This window comes from Aotus nancymaae, unplaced genomic scaffold (assembly GCF_030222135.1).
Source record: "Aotus nancymaae isolate 86718 unplaced genomic scaffold, 86718_ANA_hifiasm-v0.15.2.pri h1tg000010l, whole genome shotgun sequence".
NCBI lineage: Eukaryota > Metazoa > Chordata > Mammalia > Primates > Aotidae > Aotus > Aotus nancymaae.
In genome coordinates, this window is record NW_026988421.1 from 63,810,185 (window position 1) to 63,828,780 (window position 18,596).

At 41.5% G+C, this 18,596-nt stretch overlaps 1 protein-coding gene across 9 annotated transcripts in view; it reads right to left on the reverse strand.

Moving 5' to 3' along the window:
- ASCC1 (activating signal cointegrator 1 complex subunit 1) overlaps positions 1-18,596 on the reverse strand; it is a 165,498-nt gene that overhangs the window by 6,876 nt on the left and 140,026 nt on the right. The window contains exon 9 of one of the 9 annotated variants that reach the window (XM_064374264.1): positions 836-940. The exons of the other annotated variants lie outside the window; for them this stretch is intronic. Coding sequence (XP_064230334.1) covers positions 851-940 — 90 coding nt within the window. The 3' untranslated portion in view covers positions 836-850. Of the gene's footprint in view, positions 1-835; positions 941-18,596 lie in introns of those variants that run through there. 9 annotated transcript variants of the gene reach the window in all.

The window sequence follows — 18,596 nt, forward strand, 5'->3', positions numbered from 1 at the left end:
GAGAGAGGTCGGCACGCAGGCAGAAAGGGGCATGGTGGGCTGGGCCAGGCTAACAGTTTAGATGTCTAGAAGGTTCCTAGAGTGAAGCAGTGAGACAGACAGAAGGAAGGAGAATCAGATTAAGGGTGTCTAGGGGACCTGAGGGTCAAATTCACAAGTTAGACTTCATCCTACACGGTGGGGAACCACTGAAGGCTTCAGAGTAGGTTGGTGGTCCGAGATGAAAACCACATTTTAGGAAGATTAACGTGGTGTGATGTGTTGTGCTGACTGGAGAAGGGAACAAAAGAAAGAAAAGAAAGGAGACCATGGTAGTAGTTCAGTCATGAGGGTGATGTTGAGTGTCTAAATTACAAACAGGCAGTGGGCTTGGAAAGACTGGAGCAGATGTGAATGAATGAATGAAGCCAGGAATGAAACTATGAATGAAACACAGACCAGAACTAAATGACAAGAACTTATGAACACAAAGAAGGAAACAACAGACACTGGGGTCTACTTGTGGATGGAGGGTGGGAGGAGGCAGAGTAGCAGAAAAGATAACTACTGGGTACTGGGCTTAATACCTGGGTGATGTCATAATATGCAAAACAAACCCCTGTGGCACATGTTTACCTATGTAACAAACCTTCACATGTACCCCCAAACCTAAAATAAAAATTAAAAAAAAAAAAAAGAAACATAGAAACACCTTGGTGACTTTCTGGATGAGAAGGAGATGGGAAAAATCAGTGATGATGGGTCAAACGGGTGTGATGAGGCTGCCACTGATAGTAACAGAACATTTCTGAGAGGGAGCTATTTCACAGGGAAAACAATGACAAGTTCAGGTATGCTTACACACTCATGGCTACATCACACTGACTAACTCTGTGTGTCCCAAGCCCTTCTCCGATCTAGGATTTTCCTGGAAGACTCTGAGAATATGCATTACAGACATCTGTAGCACAGTTAAGTGGAAACAGATCACCATAAAAGGCTTTCCAAGTGTCCCTTCTTTTATTGAGTTGTAGTTCTTTTTATATTAGGGAAATGAACCCTTTTTGTCTATGTTACAAGTTGCAAATACATATATTTCCTCCAGTTTGTCACTTGTCTTTTGACTTTGCTTATGATGGTATTTACCATGTCACTTAAATTTTATGAATTCACATTTATCATAACAGGAGATTTTAAAAACAAAGTTACCTATTGCCAATAGTTAGATATTAAAAGATCAGCCGGGCGCAGTGACTCACACCTGTAATCCCAGCACTTTGGATGGATGGATCACTTGAGGTCAGGAGTTCGAGACCAGGCTGGCCAACATGATGAAACCTTGTATCTACTAAAAATACAAAAATTAGCCAGGCGTGGTGGCAGGCACCTGTAATCCCAGCTACTTGGGAGTCTGGGGCAGGAGAATCGCTTGAACCCAGGAGGCAGAGGCTGCAGTGAGTGGAGACTGCGCCACTGCACTCCAGCCTGGGCAAGACTTCGTCTCCAAAAAAAAAAAAAAAAAAAAAGATCAAGGTGAACCATAAATACACAGGTATTGAAAACATGAATAAAGATCGCAATAGCCAACATTTATTAAGTAAACACATGTGCCAGGCATCATCTCATTGCATCCTCACAACCCCAGGAAATAGATCCTATGATTAATCCCCATTTACAGTTGAGCCTTAGGTTTAGATGGCTTAAGTAACCTGCCCAAAGACACACATAAAGTTGACGGTGTTCAGGATATCCCAAAATATGGCATCTTGGCATTTGAGCAAACAGCAGAAGGAAAAAAGTCTCTCCCACATTCCATAGCCCTTCTTCTCTGAAGAAGATAAAACCTAGAAAGGTCATCCTGTGACCTCCTGCTCTTCTCCCCTGAAGCAGGTCTCTCATTCGACAAGTACCCTCCCTTTAACCAGAGGAAAGGAACATACTTATCTGTGAAGATACAGGGCATAGAGAAGAATCGGAACAAATAGGCCTTACTAAGACTCCACTCAGTTTATTACCATTAGGCCACATCCTCTGTCCTACAACCGCACTTCTCCATGACAGTCACTCTTTATCAAACCTACTTATAAAAATACACAAGTTCTCTCTTCCTCTGGATCTTTATTTCTGAAGGCTCCCGTGTCATGTAAAGCTTCTATTAAATAACTGTGTATGCTTTTCTCTTATTAATCTGATTTTGTTACAGGGGCCTCAACCATGAACCTAGTGATAGGTGAGAGAAGAAATCTTTCCTCTCCTACAAAGTATAGGTAAAAAAATTGAGATTCACACCCAGGCAGCCTCACTCTAGAGTGTGAGCTCTTTGATTCCTGTACTCTATTGCCCCTTACTGTGGGTGGCTCCCCTTGAAACACGGCCCCATTAAATAGCCACAGTGAGGAACGCTGACCCAGACAATTCCCGAAGACTGAAATGAACATGTTCTTTCACGTGCTATTCCTATATTCACTGCCATGGCTTTTCCTGGACATGGCTTAAGAATCCGATGGCTCTAGCTCAGTTGGAAGAATTTTAATTGAATTCTGGATGAAAATAAGCAAAAGTCAACTAAAAGGCTACATTTAATTTGGTACTTGAATGGGAAAAGAAGAAAAAGCTTAAACTACAAGTTTAAAAAAAACAAACTTGGTTGCTCTTTTGAACCTAAACTAAACTCGAAGAGCAGAGTGTTCTATTGTTCAGAAAATAATAGACCTAACAGGAAAAATTTAAATTGAAAACAATCTAGTTAAGATATCTGAATCACGTTGAGTTTTTTCTCCTCACTGTTGTTTTATAACAATTCCCTTGAGGATTTTGAAACCCAAACCATTTTCTTTCTGAAAACATTTTTCTCTGACACGCACACATGTAGAGCTCTGTTGTTATGGAAGTCAGTAATTTTTAAAACCTGCTATAAAGGAACATAACAACGAACAGTACACAAAACTACAAATATTTAATTAATGAGGAAATGAAAATAGGATTAAAACTGCCAATTGCTGTGATAGCACTAGTAAATAACTTGGACGATTTAAGAAAATTTAAAACCAGGCCAGGCACAGTGACTCATGCCTGTAATTCCAGTACTTTGCAGGGCAGAGACAGGATGATCACCTTAGCCCAGGTGTTCAAGACCAGCTTGGGCAACATGGCAAAACCCAGTCTCTATTAAAAAAATACAAAAATTAGCCAGGTGTGATGGTGTGCATCTGTGGTGGGAGGATCACTTGAGCCGGTAGGGTGGTATAGAGATTGCAGTGAGCCGAGATTGCGCCACTGCACTCCAGCCTGAATAACATAGTGAGACCCTGTCTCAAAAAAATTTAAAAAATATTAAAACCTAAATAAATTTGACATTTGAAAACTGTTACACACACAGCTGCTATCCTCTGTTAAGTACTCATAATGATAGAGACAGGAGGCAGAAAAATCCTAGGCAGACAGGGGCAGGTCCCCAGCAAAACTCCGCCTTCACGCTGAAAAGTCTGAAGCCTGCAGACCAAAGTGAGAACTTCTATCCCTGTTTGCCCATTCTGTCCCAATTGGTTCTTTATAAATAACGTTTTTTTACCAATCGAATGTTGCCTTTTCCAAAACCACCTACAGCCCACCTCGCCCCCTCATCCTGTGCCTATAAAAACCCCAGATTCAGTTGGTGGAGGGAGAGAAGCGGTTTGACTGGACAGAGGCGACCTGACTTCACAGAGATGGCTGGACTCCAGAGGAGAGATGGCTTGACTTCAGGGAAGAGCTGGCCAGAGACAGGCAGACTTTGGGGGAAGATTACCTGTCCATCCCGTTCCCTTGTCCCCTTTTCAGCTCCTATGTCTGCTGAGAGCCATTTCCATCGCTTAATACAATTCTCCGCCTTCACCATCCTTCAAGTGTCGGGGCAACCTCATTCTTCTTGGATGCTGGACAAGAGCTTGGGACCCAATGGGTGCGGGTACCCAGAAAAGGCTGTCATACTGGCCCTTAGCCCTCACTGGCAGAGGGCAGCCACCCCACATGACAAGGCCAAGGGTACCACTGAACTGACAGCACACTGCTGTCCATGGACAGCAGGACTAAGAGAGCATTCTAACACACCCTCTAGGGCTTCGGGGGTTGCAAGCACCCTCACGTGGGCACTGCACAGGGCCCACACGGAGCCTGCTTCTGCTAGCTCCCAAAATAGCCAGCCAGATCCCATACTCCCTTACTCATGTGCTCCCTCCCACAAGGGGTTGAGCACAGCAGGCTGAATAAATAGGGTGCCCTCATCACAAAACCCCGTCTTGATGAAAGGGTCAAGAAAAATCCTGCGGCCAGGCGCAGTGGCTCACGCCTATAATCCCAGTACTTTGGGAGGCTGAGGCAGGTGGATCATGAGGTCAAGAGATCGAGACCATCCTGGTCAACATGGTGAAACCCCGTCTCTACTAAAAATACAAAAATTAGCTGGGCATGGTGGCGCGTGCCTGTAGTCCCAGCTACTCGGGAGGCTGAGGCCAGAGAATTGCTTGAACCCAAGAGGCGGAGGTTGCAGTGAGCTGAGATCGCGCCATTGCACTCCAGCTTGGGTAACAAGAGTGAAACTCCGTCTCAAAAAAAAAAAAAAAAAAAAAAATCCTGCATCAATAATATCTTTAGAAAATTAAACTTTTCCTATTACCAAGTAAAAAGAGAAATACGACCTTTGATGAAAGGTTTTTGGTCAAAATCAAGGTTTCCCTGACAAAGAATGGCAAGATAAAATCCAACCATCCTGCTGTCCCCTGCTCACATGATCTATGAAGCCTGCCATCTTTAGTTTGTACATGTTTCTTTCCAACGGAGAACACAGAAGGAATTATTGATTTCTGGTAATGTTGTGGTATACAATGAAAGAAAACAAACAGCAAGATTTAAGGGCTCACTGTGGTCATTTTTCCTTGCATTCATTTCAAACCTTCTACTCCTTCCCCACTGCCCTGTGACACAGTCATCGAAGACGAGAAATAACTTCATATGCAACAAGACTGCAAAAAGGAGACCAGCAATCTCAAACAGAGGTCCTGAGGAAGCTGGAGAGGGGCCTTCTCTTCTCATATCTGTGACTTCAGGCTACAAAACCGAATGAATGGCCAGTCCGCAACCCAGCTCACTTGGCTTCCCAAATGAGGCTCACTCTTTTTCTTCAATCTTAGACAAAGCTGTGGTTAACTCTCTTCCAAAATCCCTCTTTTAAGGAAATCTACTTCTTGTGCTGGAGGCCTCGGTGAACTATTTGCTGTCTCAATACTACTTGAATAAGAGGAAATTCAGTTTTGAAGTTAAAAATGAAAATTCAAAATATTCAAGTCTTACTCTATTTACAGTCATTCTTGACATATAAGAGATAAACCAACCCTTAGAATACAATCTGGTGCAACTCAAAGTGTAAGTATGGGGGTTCAATTAATTCAAGCATTTAGAAGCGTGCACTAGGTCATATTTCTCTTTAAGAGAGGATGCTATTGTTCTCATATATGGCAATCAGACTTTTGAAACTCAAGAGTGAATAGGAATAGCAAATGCATGCTACTTTGAGGTTTTCCCAGTATTTTTCTTCCTTAGTCTGTTTTACCAATTTCTATTTCTCACAATTATCCCGTTTATAGATAAAAGTAACAGCAATAACACTATTTTGTACTTAATAATAATGCTTAACCACCTACCTCCCTACCAGGGATGGTATGAGGATGAATAGAAGACAGGCTGACAAGCACTTTGAGCTCTTTGGGAAGGCACTCCCAGTATGAAGCCTTGCTGTGGTTCAATAACATCTTTCATCTAAGGATCTAAAAGTGTCTTACAAAGCCCAACTCATTAACTCCAAAAAACTGCTATGATATTAACCACAGATGAGCATTATTATCCCCATTTAGAATATAAAAAACAGGGACAAGCTAGAACCACTAACACTGTGAGATAAATTTAAGAGTTCCTGGGATAAGGTCCAGGGTACAGGCCAGTAGAAGGCCATGTCCACAAGGCAGTGTGTATGTGTCTCTCAATGCCAATAACAAATATGTACCAAAGAATGCCAAGAGGGGAAGTAGGTCCATCCTTAGGCTATGCATATACAACCAGATAGTGAAGAATGAGAAGCAAATGATGTAAAAAGCTATCAACACAGCCCTTGGAAGATCCCAGCTGCAAAACAACAAAATCAAATACTGGTATATTTCAGATGCATTCCTCATGAAAGAGACATCTAGGTATAGGACTAGTATGACTTCAGGTAGCAAACAGAAAGATACAAATACCAGACTAAAAATATAATAGATTTTGAAAAAAAATCAAGGTTCTTTGTATGTCATGCTACTAATCTCACTTAGAATTAAGATCACTTTATTGGGAGTTAAGCCATCAAAAAGAATTAAGTTTACAAATAAGATCCCACCCCTCCCCAAAATAAATTTTGTTTCAAAATTAAGTTTATTAAAATTCCTCAAACCTAAAAAAAAAAAGGTTCTGAGTTTCTGCCAAATACCATGCATTTGTCTTCTGGGCCACCTGTGAGATTACTTCTGAGGAGAGCAAATGTGGGAGGTAGGAAGAGGCAAGAAGGAAATGAAGATCCACCACATCCGGGGTCAAACAAAACCTTCCATCTACTTAAAAACTATTCATATGAGCTGTGCCAAAGTGGATTCTTTCTAAATATTATCACAAAAGAATGTAATTGAGCCTGTTTACCCTAAGGTAAGCAATGTTCCTCTTCACACAGACACATATACCTTCACCTAGGAACAAAAAATAGAAATTTCGTTTCTACTGAAGAGAGGGGACAAAAAGTTTCTTGGGGCAGATTAGACTTTAATGCTTTCCTATTGTGAAAAAAAGTAATTCAAAATCTAAGCTGTTGGAACCTTAAAATATTATGAGGCTTAAGGGAATGTGATTATGGGACCTGAGTCATGTAAACACGTAGCTGTAACCTAGGCAGCAGTAACTGTTGTTTTTCTGATTATAGATTAGCCTTTTTCCTCACCTACATTGTTTAGTAGATTGTTGTAAATGAATAAAGGATGCCAGAGAAGATCCCTTCCCTTTTAGTTGTTGATCTTCATTACAGATTAAACTTCCCTCTTACCTTTCTCATACAAAGACTTAATGACCATCACATTATCTAGGATGGAACGTTAAATAACTTTTTTTTTTTTTTTTTGAAACAAGGTCTTACTCTGCCGGCCAGTCTGGAGTGCAGTGGTATGATGACAGCTCACTACAACCTCCACCTCCCAGGCACAAGCAATCCCCTCACCTCAGCCTCCTGAGTAGCTGAGACTACAAGTGCATGCCACCAGACCTGGCTAATTTTTGCATTTTTTGTTCAGACAGGGTTTTTCCATGTTGCCCAGGCTGGTCTCAAACTCCTAGGCTCAATGATCCTCCCACCTTTGGATTTCAGGCATGAGCCACCACGCTAAGTCCTACACTCTTAGTTGAAAAGGAAGTGAAAACAAGCTTTACAGAAAAGAAAACAAACTGTAATTTACTAAATTATAACTCATAAACCAACCAATCTTGTATAGAAAATGTTATAATTCTACTAAATTTCTTTGTTTTCTGCCTATATTAGCAGGATCTTAACTTTTAACTTTAAGCATTGACCTCATTTATCTGAAGTCCCCGTTTCCCGAATGGCCATTCTCAGCTTTTCATTTGAATAAACTTTCAAAAACTGGGTTCTGGCTGAGCATGGTCACTCACGCCTGTAATCCCAGCCCTTTGGGTGGCCGACGAGGGCCAATCACCTGAGGTCAGAAGTTCGAGACCAGCCTGGCCAACATGATGAAACCCCGTCTCTACTAAAAATGCAAAAATTAGCCAGGCATGGTGGCAGGGGCCTGTAATCCCAGCTCCTCAGGAGGCTGAGGCAGAATAATGGCTTGAACCTGGGAGGCGTAAGTTGCAGCGAGCCGAGATTGTGCCACTGCACTCCAGCTTGGGGGCCAAGAGTGAGACTTCATCTCAAAAAACAACAACAAAAAAACCTAGGTTCTGATCCTTTCCATTATTGCTGGTTGACACTATCAATGATTATAACCCACTCCCTCCTCCAGTTTCTCCATCTTTAAACAGGGATGATCCTTTACAAGAACATTCTACAGTTACAGTAAGATAAATTATAAGATGAAATTTTGAGCTCTGATTATTACCGTCACTCACTGACTATAATCTCCAATGCATCACTATAGGAACCAAAAAGCAGAGTATCCTTAAAAGAAAAAAGGAGATTTATTAGTTACTCTGACAGCTTACAGGCTCTGCAGTCATTATTTGGTCGTAGGGCTGTAATATTTTTAAAGATCAAAACAGGAACATCTACTTCAGCATAAAAGACAATGAGGCTGGCAGGTAGTGACTATCCTAGAGTCATCTCCAAATACAGCCTTAACTCTGCCCAAGATGCCACTTTTAACCTAAAACATCAGACTGCAATGATCAGTGGTGTGAGAGCCAATAATATTATAGTAGCTAATAATAGCCAATAAAAGAGAGGACATAATGCACTTCCAGAAGGCCTGGGGAATCTCAGATCCAAGGAGCAAGGTCAAGGGCAGACTGTGGGAGGAGCAATTCTTATCAACATAGTGGCCTCTGTGAGGGGAGCAGCAATAAGGCTGTGAAGTCAGTAGAACAGCTGTGATTTTTCAACCCATCAACATGCCACTCCTGTTTTTATCTCCATTAAAATAGTACCAAAAGGCTTGTGTGTTCCCAGAGCCCAAGTCTCCTCTCCACTGACTGAGATGGCATTCCTTGCACAGAATGGGAACAGGAACTTCCCTCACTTTTCCTGCTCTCAAATCCCCTGTCTGTCTTGCTGCAATGAGCAAGACGAATGCTCAGATGAGCATCAGCCTGACCTAAGGATGTGCTGGCAGAAGGCAAACAGAGCCAGGGAGGCAAGGCTTGAAAACTTCCTTCAAATAATCAACTCAGGGATGCACTCTGGGAATCTGGTCTGAGGCTCACTGCTGATGTAAGGATTATCAAGTTGAAGACTGCTGGTAAGGCCAAATGACCTATTAGAGGATGAATTAAAACTGCTATATCCAAACAGGATGCCAGGCAGTTCTGCTGAGCACCACAATATTCAAAATGCCAAGGGACTTCCCCTCTCTGCAGTCTTTCAATTTTGAAAAGCAGAAAGAAAAAAATATGAGTGTGGGTAGGAGGTGGAGGAGAAAAGAGGCTACGCTGACACAGATGGAGAACCTACACCTACACCTAATCTCGGCACAGGCTGGGTATACTCTGCCCCTGTCCACATTACCATGCAGAATTAGCCTCAAGAGATAAGAGCTGAAAGTTCAGTTTGCTGCATGATTTCTTCTCAAGGAAGCCTTGCCACAGGGTATGGATATTACTGCTTTACCTGACAAAACTATCCCTGGGGCTAATGGCTCCAGAGACTCAAGTCTGTGACCACCAACCCTAAGGGCAGGCGCCCTTTCAGAACTAATTTAGATGTTTCTGCAGATAAATTCTATCCCTTAGAAGAATGCCTCTTCTTAATGCTCCTATTTTTGGTGTGCTCATCTTCCCTCAGGTATTATTCATAATGGTCCCTCAAACAAATGCAACAGAAGATAATGTTTGGTCTCCAGATTACACAGTAGAAAGGAAGTACAAGTCAGCAGAAATGAATCCTTAGAGGGGAGTATACAGGGGACAGCAACAGGGACTTTTCTTCCTGGCCTGGGGCTTTTGGAGGCTGGACACAAAGGGGCTGACTATTATGCCAAGGCAACAGATTCAGCATCCAGAAGTTAAAGAACAAATCAGGCCAGGTGCGGTGGCTCATGCCTGTAATCCTAGCACTTTGGGAGGCCAAGGTGGGTGGATCACCAGGTCAGGAGTTCGAGACCAGCCTGACCAACATGGTGAAACCCCATCTCTACTAAAAATACAAAACTTGGCCTGGCGTGGTGGTGCACGCCTATAATCCCAGCTACTCAGGAGGCTGAGGCAAGAGAATTGCTTGAACCCAGGAGGCGGACATTGCAGTGAGCCGAGATCACACCATTGCACTCTAGCCTGGGCCACAGAGTGAGACTCCATCTCAAAAAAAAAAAACAGAGCAAATCAGATATGCCCCTAGGCAACATCAGACAAGAGTACACATACATATAATAACAGCTGTCCAAATAATGGCTGGCCTTGGAATGGCTCCCCAGAAGAAGGAAGAGAGGCTGCCACTTGTTATCAACTAAGTTATTTTCAACTAAGTTACCTCATTAGACGGGAAGACATGAAAGACTGCATCCTCTGTCAGAACCACAGGAAACATGCCTTGAGTAGCATCACTATAGCTTTATAGACTACAACACACACTTTTCTATAATCTAATTCAGATGGCCTCCTTCCCCTCTGCAAAGGTGTAAGCTAGATGTCAAATAAGCAAAATTACTTGGAAGAGAGAGAGGGTTATCATCCCCATGCATATAATTGTCATAAGGCCACTACAATTTAAGAAACTGGTATCAGGCCAGGTGTGGTGGCTCATGCTTGTAATCCCAGCATTTTGAGGGGCCAACGAGGGTGAATTACTTAAGCCCAGGAGTTCGAGACCAGCGTGGGCAACATGGCGAGACATCGCTACAAAAAAATACAAAAATTAGTTGGGTGTGGTGGTGCATGCCTGTAGTCCCATCTACTCAGGAGGCTGAAGTGGGAGGATGAGTTGAGCCTGGCAGACTGAGGCTGCAGTGAGCCAAGGTGATGCCACTGCACTCCAGCCTGAGTGACAGAGCAAGAAAAAAAAGTATCAATGTTTTAACCTACAACTGAGAGATTAAACTGTGAATTGGATTTCTGGTTGATTTACACCATTTTCTCACTTTTAATCTGTAACAATAATGTTCACATTTGAGTATTAATTCTAAACCTGTTTCATCCCCGGGATATGGGGAAGAGAGCATCATTTCTTAAGAAGATATCACAGCTTCGTAGTATAGTAGACTTCACCCTTGTTTCTTTTACCTCTTTCCACCAGTGTTCTCTAACATTTGGAATAACACTTAGACATTGTTGGTACAAAGCCCCCCAAACTAACACAGTTTCATTTGGTCTGGTCTCTAACAAAGGGCTGCTTCAAATAGGACAGTGTTGTGTCACCATCTCTGGGTCCAGATTTGTATTCTGCTACTGGTTTGTTTACACGGTAGCTAAAAACACACAATGCAGAATATACATACAATGGAATAATATTCAGTCTTGATAAGGAATGAAATTCTGACATGTTACAACATAGATGAACCTTAGAAAACATTATGCTGAGTGAAATAAGCTGGACACAAAATGACAAATGTGCAATTCCACTTACATGAGGTACCTAGAATAGTCAAATTCATAGAGACAGAAACTGGAATGGTGGTTAACAAAGGGAGGGGGAAATGGGGAGTTGTTGTCCAATGGGTACAGAGTTTCAATTTGGGATGATGAAAAACTTCTGGAGATGCATAGTGGTGATGGCTGCGTAACAACATGAATATACTTAATGCCACCGAATTGTACACCTAAAAATGGTTAAAAGTCAATCTTATGTATATATTTTAGTACAATTAAAATAACAACAACAGCTAGGCATGGGGGCTCACACCTGTAATCCCACCACTTTGGGAGGCCAAGGTGGGCGGATCACTAGAGGTCAGGAGTTTGAGACCAGCCTGGCCAACATGAAACCCCATCTCTACTAAAAATACAAAAATTAGCCAGGCATGGTGGCATGCACCTGCAATCCCAGCTACTCAGAAGGCTGAAGCACGAGAATCGCTTGAACCCAGGAGGCGGAGGCTGCAGTGAGCTGAGATCCGCCACTGCATTCCAGCCTGACAACAGAGCCAGACTCTATCTCCAAAAACGAACAAACGAAAACAAAAAAATAACCCCAACATACAGTGGACCCAAAGTGACCCACTCATTTCATCAGTGAACTATACCCAAAATAATGTGAACAGTCCTAGAAATCAACACACAAGAGAGATGAGTATTTTCTACAGTAAGAACAGACATCCCATTCAAAGAGTTCATGGGATGACATCACAGGAACCAAAGACAATTGAATATTTATTCCCCCTCCCTCAAATGCACCAAGCAAACATCTAGCTTAGTGTCTCAAATTTAGCAGGTATTCAGTAAACATTACCAAATATTTATTTTTCATTCTGACAAGAGCCAGAAATGATTTTAAGAACGGTAATGCTAACCTCTTAATTTTTTTCTACTTTTCCTGCCTTTGCCAAACCATGGCCTATTTCTTGTTACTTTGCTGGCTGGGCCCTTTCAAAAACCCTGCATCATTCCCTGCCTGAGCCAAGACAACACATGGAATTATTCCAGTACCACTGCAAAGAGCAATAACCTGTGAACACAAAATCAAAAGAGAGCAAAAAACATCATGTATAACCAGATAGCAACAAACCGGGGAAGGTGCATCTTCCCAGAATGAATGCTGACTTCTGCCAAAAATCAGCCAATTTCTTGTTTTTCAGTTCCATGTTAACAATGGTTTTACCTCAATGACAGCCATATCTTCCGGTGATCTCATTAGTGTTTTAAGACTTCACTGTCCAAGCAAGTAACACATAAAAAAATTCAGAGGAAAAGCTTTGGTGAAACATAGCTTACATTTGACTGAAATAAGAAGCTACAACAGGCTGGGCACAGTGGCTCACACCTGTAATCCCAGCACTTTGGGAGGCCGAGGAGGGTGGATCATGAGGTCAGGAGATCAAGACCATCCTGGCTCATGTGGTGAAATCCCATCTCTACTAAAAGTACAAAAATTAGCTGGGTGTGGTGGTACGCGCCTGTGTCCCAGCTACTCAGGAGGCTGAGCAGGAGAATCACTTGAACTCGGGAGGCAGAGGTTGCAGTGAGCTGAGATCACGCCACTGCACTCCAGCCTAGGCGACAGTGAGACTCCGTCTTAAAAAAACAAACAAACAAAACAAACAAAAAAAGCTACAACACCAGACGGAAGCATTTCAAACTGTACGTTTTCCTTATGTATTTGATGTTCTAAGAAACTGCCCAATCACCTGTCAGAAGTCTCTCAGACCCTTTAAAACATAGTATATTATTTTTCTATTGCTGGCAAAAAATGAAAAGCCCCTAATAATCTTCTGCAATCTCCTACTTTTATGAGGTTTTTTTTTTATTTATTGTACTTTAGGTTCTAGGGTCCATGTGCAGATCATGCAGGACTGTTGAATAGGCACACACATGGCAATGTGGTTTGCTGCCCCCATCCCCCCATCACCTACATCTGGCATTTCTCCCCGTGTTATCCCTCCCTGACCTCCCCACCCCGCTGCTCTCTTCCTTGGACCCCCCGCAACAGACCCCAGTGTGTGATGCTTCCCTCCGTGTGTCCATGTGTTCCATTGTTCAACACCTGCCTAATGAGTGAGAACATGCGGTGTTTGATTTTCTGTTCTTGTGTCAGTTTGCTGAGAATGATGGTTTTCAGATTCATCCATGTCCCTACAAAGGACACAAACTCATCATTTTTTATGGCTGCATAGTATTCCATGGTGTATATGTGCCACATTTTCCTTGTCCAGTCTATCATTGATGGGCATTTGGGTTGGTTCCAGGTCTTTGCTATTGTAAACAGTGCCACTATGAACATACGTGTGCATGTGTCTTTATAATAGAGTGATTTATAACCCTTTGAGTATATACCCAGTAATGGGATTGCTGGGTCAAATGAAATTTCTATTTCTAGGTCCTTGAGGAAGCGCCACACTGCCTTCCACTATGGTTGAACTAGTTTACACTCCCACCAACAGTGTAAAAGTGTTCCTATTTCTCCACATCCTCTCCAGCATCCATCGTTTCCAGATTTTTTAATGATCGCCAAGTGTTCCTATTTCTCCACATCCTCTCCAGCATCCATCGTTTCCAGATTTTTTAATGATCGCCATTTTAACTGGCATGAGATGGTATCTCAATGTAGTTTTGATTTGCATTTCTCTAATAATCAGTGTTGATGAGCATTTTTTCATATGTTTGTTGTCCTCATGTATGTCTTCTTTTGAAAAGTGTCTGTTCATATCCTTCTCCCACTTTTGGAGGGTTTGTTGTATTCTTGTAAATCTGTTTTAGCTCTCTGCAGATTCTGGATATTAGCCCTTTGTCAGATGGGTAGATTGTAAAAATTTTTTCCCATTCTGTTGGTTGCTGGTTCACTCTAATGATTGTTTCTTTTGCTGTACAGAAGCTCTGGAGTTTAATTAGGTCCCATTTGTCTATTTTGGCTTTTGTTGCCAATGTTTTTGGTGTTTTAGTCATAAAGTCCTTGCCTATGCCTATGTCCTGAATGGTTCTGCCTAGGTTTTCTTCAAGGGTTTTTATGGTGTTAGGTCTTATGTTTAAGTCTTTAATCCATCTGGAGTTAATTTTAGTGTAAGGTGTCAGGAAGAGGTCCAGTTTCTGCTTTCTGCACACTGCTAGCCAGTTTTCCCAACACCATTTATTAAACAGGGAATCCTTCCCCATTGCTTGTTTTTGTCAAGTTTGTCAAAGATCAGATGGTTGTAGATGTGGGGCGTTGCCTCCAAGGCCTCTGTTCTGTTCCACTGGTCTATATCTCTGTTTAGTACGAGTACCATGCTATTTTGATACCAGTACCATGCTGTTTTGATTACTGTAGCTTTGTAGTATACTTTGAAATCAGGTAGCCTGATGCCTCCGGCTTTGTTCTTTTTGCTTAGGATTGTCTTGGCTATGTGGGCTCTTTTTTGGTTCCATATGAAGTTTAAAGTGGCTTTTTCCAGTTCTGTGAAGAAGGTCATTGGTAGCTTGATGGAGATAGTGCTGAATCTATAAACTATTTCAGGCAGTATGGCCATTTTCATGATATTGATTCTTCCTAACCATGAGCATGGAATGTTTCTCCATTTGTTTGTATCCTCTCATTTCCTTGAGCAGTGGTTTGTAGTTCTCCTTGAAGAGGTCCTTTACATCCTTTGTTAGTTGTATTCCTAGGTATTTTATTCTCTTTGTAGCAATTATGAATGGGAATTCGCTCATGATTTGGCTCTCTGTTAGTCTGTTATTGGTGTATAGAAATGCCTGTGATTTCTGCACACTGATTTTGTATCCTGAGACTTTGCTGAAGTTTAAGATCTTGGGCTGAGATGATGGGGTCTTCTAAATATACAATCATGTCATCTGCAAATAGAGACAATTTGACTCCCTCTTTTCCTAGTTGCTCTGGCTGCAACTTTCAATACTATATTGAATAGGAGTGGTGACTGACAGCATCCTTGTCTAGTGCCGCATTTCAAAGGGAATGCTTTCAGTTTTTGCCCATTCAGTACGATATTGGCTGTAGGTGTGTCGTAAATAGCTTTTATTATTTTGAGATACGTTCCTTCGATACCTAGTTTATTGAGAGTTTTTAGCATAAAGAGCTGTTGAATTTTGTCAAAGGCCTTTTCTGCATCTATTGAGATAATCATGTGGTTTTTGTCTTTGGTTCTGTTTATGTGGTGGATTACATTTATAGACTCGCGTATGTTGAACCAGCCTTGCATCCCCGGGATGAAGCCTACCTGATTGTGATGGATAAGCTTTTTGATGTGCTGTTGCAATTGGTTTGTCAGTATTTTATTAAAGATTTTTGCATCTATGTTCATCATGGATATTGGGCTGAAGTTTTCTTTTTTTGTTGAGTCTGTCCCAGGTTTTGGTATCAGGATGATGTTGGTCTCATAAAATGATTTGGGAAGGATTCCCTCTTTTTGTATTGTTTGGAATAGTTTCAGAAGGAATGGTACCAGCTCCTCTTTGTACGTCTGGTAGAATTCAGCTGTGAACCCATCTGGACCTGGACTTTTTTTGATTGGCAGGCTATTAATTGCTGCCTCAACTTCAGCCCTTGTTATTAGTCTGTTCAAGGTTTCAACTTCTTCCTTGTTTACGCTTGGGAGGGTGCAAGTGTCAAGGAATTTATCCATTTCTTCCAGGTTTACTGGTTTATGTGCATAAAGTTGTTTGTAGTAATCTCTGATTGTAGTTTGTATTTCTGTGGACTCAGTGGTGATATCCCCTTTATCATTTTTTATTGCATCTATTTGATTCTTCTCCCTTTTATTTTTATTAATCTGGCTAGAGGTCTATTTTGTTGATCTTTTCAAAAAACCAGCTCCTGGATTTATTGAAGTTTTGAAGGATTTTTTTGTGTCTCTATCTCCTTCAGTTCTGCTCTGATTTTAGTTATTTCTTGTCTTCTGCTAGCTTTTGAGTTTTTCTTATCTTGCTCCTTTAGCTCTTTTAATTTTGACGATAGGGTGTCGATTTTAGATCTTTCCTTGCTTCTCATGTGGGCATTTATTGCTATAAATTTCTCTCTAAACACTGCTTTAAATGTGTCCCAGAGATTCTGGTATGTTGTGTCTTCATTTGCATTGGTTTCAAAGAACATCTTTATTTCTGCCTTCATTTCACTGTTTATCCAGTCGACATTCAGGAGCCAGTTGTTCAGTTTCCATAAAGTTGTGTGGTTCTGAGTTAGTTTCTTATTTCTGAGTTCTAATTTGATTGCACTGTGGTCTGAGAGACTGTTTGTTATAATTTCCATTCTTTTGCATTTGCTGAGGAGTGATTTACTTCCAATTATGTGGTCAATTTTAGAGTAGGTGCCATGTAGTGCTGAGAAGAATGTATATTCTGTGGATTTTGGGTGGAGATGTCTGTAGATGTCTATTAGGTCCACTTGGTCCAGATCTGAGTTCAAGTCCTGGATATCCTCATTAATTTTCTGTCTCATTGATCTGTCTAATATTGACAGTGGAGTGTTAAAGTCTCCCACTATTATTGTGTGGGTGTCTAAGTCTCTTTGTAGGTCGTTAAGAACTTGCTTTATGTACCTGGGTGCTCCTGTATTGGGTGTGTATATATTTAGGATCATTAGTTCTTCTTGATGCATTGATCCTTTTACCATTATGTGATGCCCTTCTTTGTCTCTTTTGATCTTTGTTGGTTTAAAATCCATTTTATCAGAAACTAGGATTGTAACTCCTGCTTTTTTTTCACTCTCCATTTGCTTGATAAATCTTTCTCCAACCCTTTATTTTTAGCCTATGTGTGTCATTGAACGTGAGATGGGTTTCCTGAATACAGCACACCAATGGGTTTTGACTTTTTACCCAATTTGCCAGTCTGTGTCTTTTGATTGGGGCATTTAGTCCATTTACATTTAAGGTTAATATTGTTATGTGTGAATTTGATCCTGCCATTTTGATGCTAGCTGGATGTTTTGCCCATTAGTTGACACATTTTCTTCATTGTGTCGATGGTCTTTACCATTTGGTACATTTTTGGAGTGGCTGGTACTGGTTGTTCCTTTCCTTGTTTAGTGCTTCTTTCAGGAGCTCTTGTAAAGCAGGCCTGGTGGTGACAAAATCGCTCAGCAATTGCTTGTCCATAAAGGATTTTCTTTCTCCTTCGTTTATGAAGCTTAGTTTGGCTGGATATGAAATTCTAGGTTGAAAGTTCTTTTTTTTTAGGGGTGTTGAATATTGGCCCCCACTCTCTTCTGGCTTGTAGGATTTCTGCCGAGAGATCCACTGTGAGTCTGATGGGCTTCCCTTTGTGGGTAACCTGACCTTTCTCTCTTGCTGCCCTTAGCATTTTTCCCTTCATTTCAACCCTGGTGAATCTGACAACTATGTGCCTTGGGGTTGCTCTTCTTGAGGAATATCTTTGTGGTGTTCTCTGTATTTCCTGGACTTGAATGTTGGCCTGCCTTACTAGGTTGGGGAAGTTCTCCTGGATAATATCCTCAAGAGTGTTTTCCAGCTTGGATTCATTCTCTCTGTCACATTCAGTACACCTATCAAACATAGATTAGGTCTTTTCACATAATCCCATATTTCTTGGAGGCTTTGTTCATTTCTTTTCACTCTTTTTTCTCTATTCTTGCCTTCTCGTTTTATTTCATTGAGTTGATCTTCAATCTCTGATATCCTTTCTTCTGCTTGGTCGATTCGGCTATTGAAACTTGTGTATGCTTCGCGAAGTTCTCATGCTGTGTTTTTCAGCTCCATCAAGTCGTTTATATTCTTCTCTAAGCTGTTTATTCTAGTTAGCATCTCATCTAACCTTTTTTCTAGGTTCTTAGTTTCTTTGCATTGGGTTAGTACATGTTCTTTTACCTCTGAGAATTTTATTACCCACCTTCTGAAGCCTGTTTCTGTCAATTCATCAGATTCATTCTCCATCCATCTTTGATCCCTAGCTGGTGAGGAGTTGTGATCCCTTGGAGGAGGAGAGGTGTTCTGATTTTTGGTATTTTCATCCTTTTTGTGCTGGTTTCTTCCCATCTTAGTAGCTTTATCTACTTGTGGTCTTTGTAGTTGGTGACTTTTGAATGGGGTCTCTGAGTGGATGTCCTTTTTGTTGATGTTGAAGCTATTTCTTTCTGCTTCTTAGTTTTCCTTCTAATAGTCAGGCCCCTCTGCTGCAGGACTGCTGGAGGTCCACTCCAGACCCGGTTTGCCTAGGGATCACCTGCACGGGCTGCCACCGGTTTCTTCCTCTTCTTTCCTCATCCCAGAAGGGTACCTGCCAGATGTTGACCTGAGCTCTCC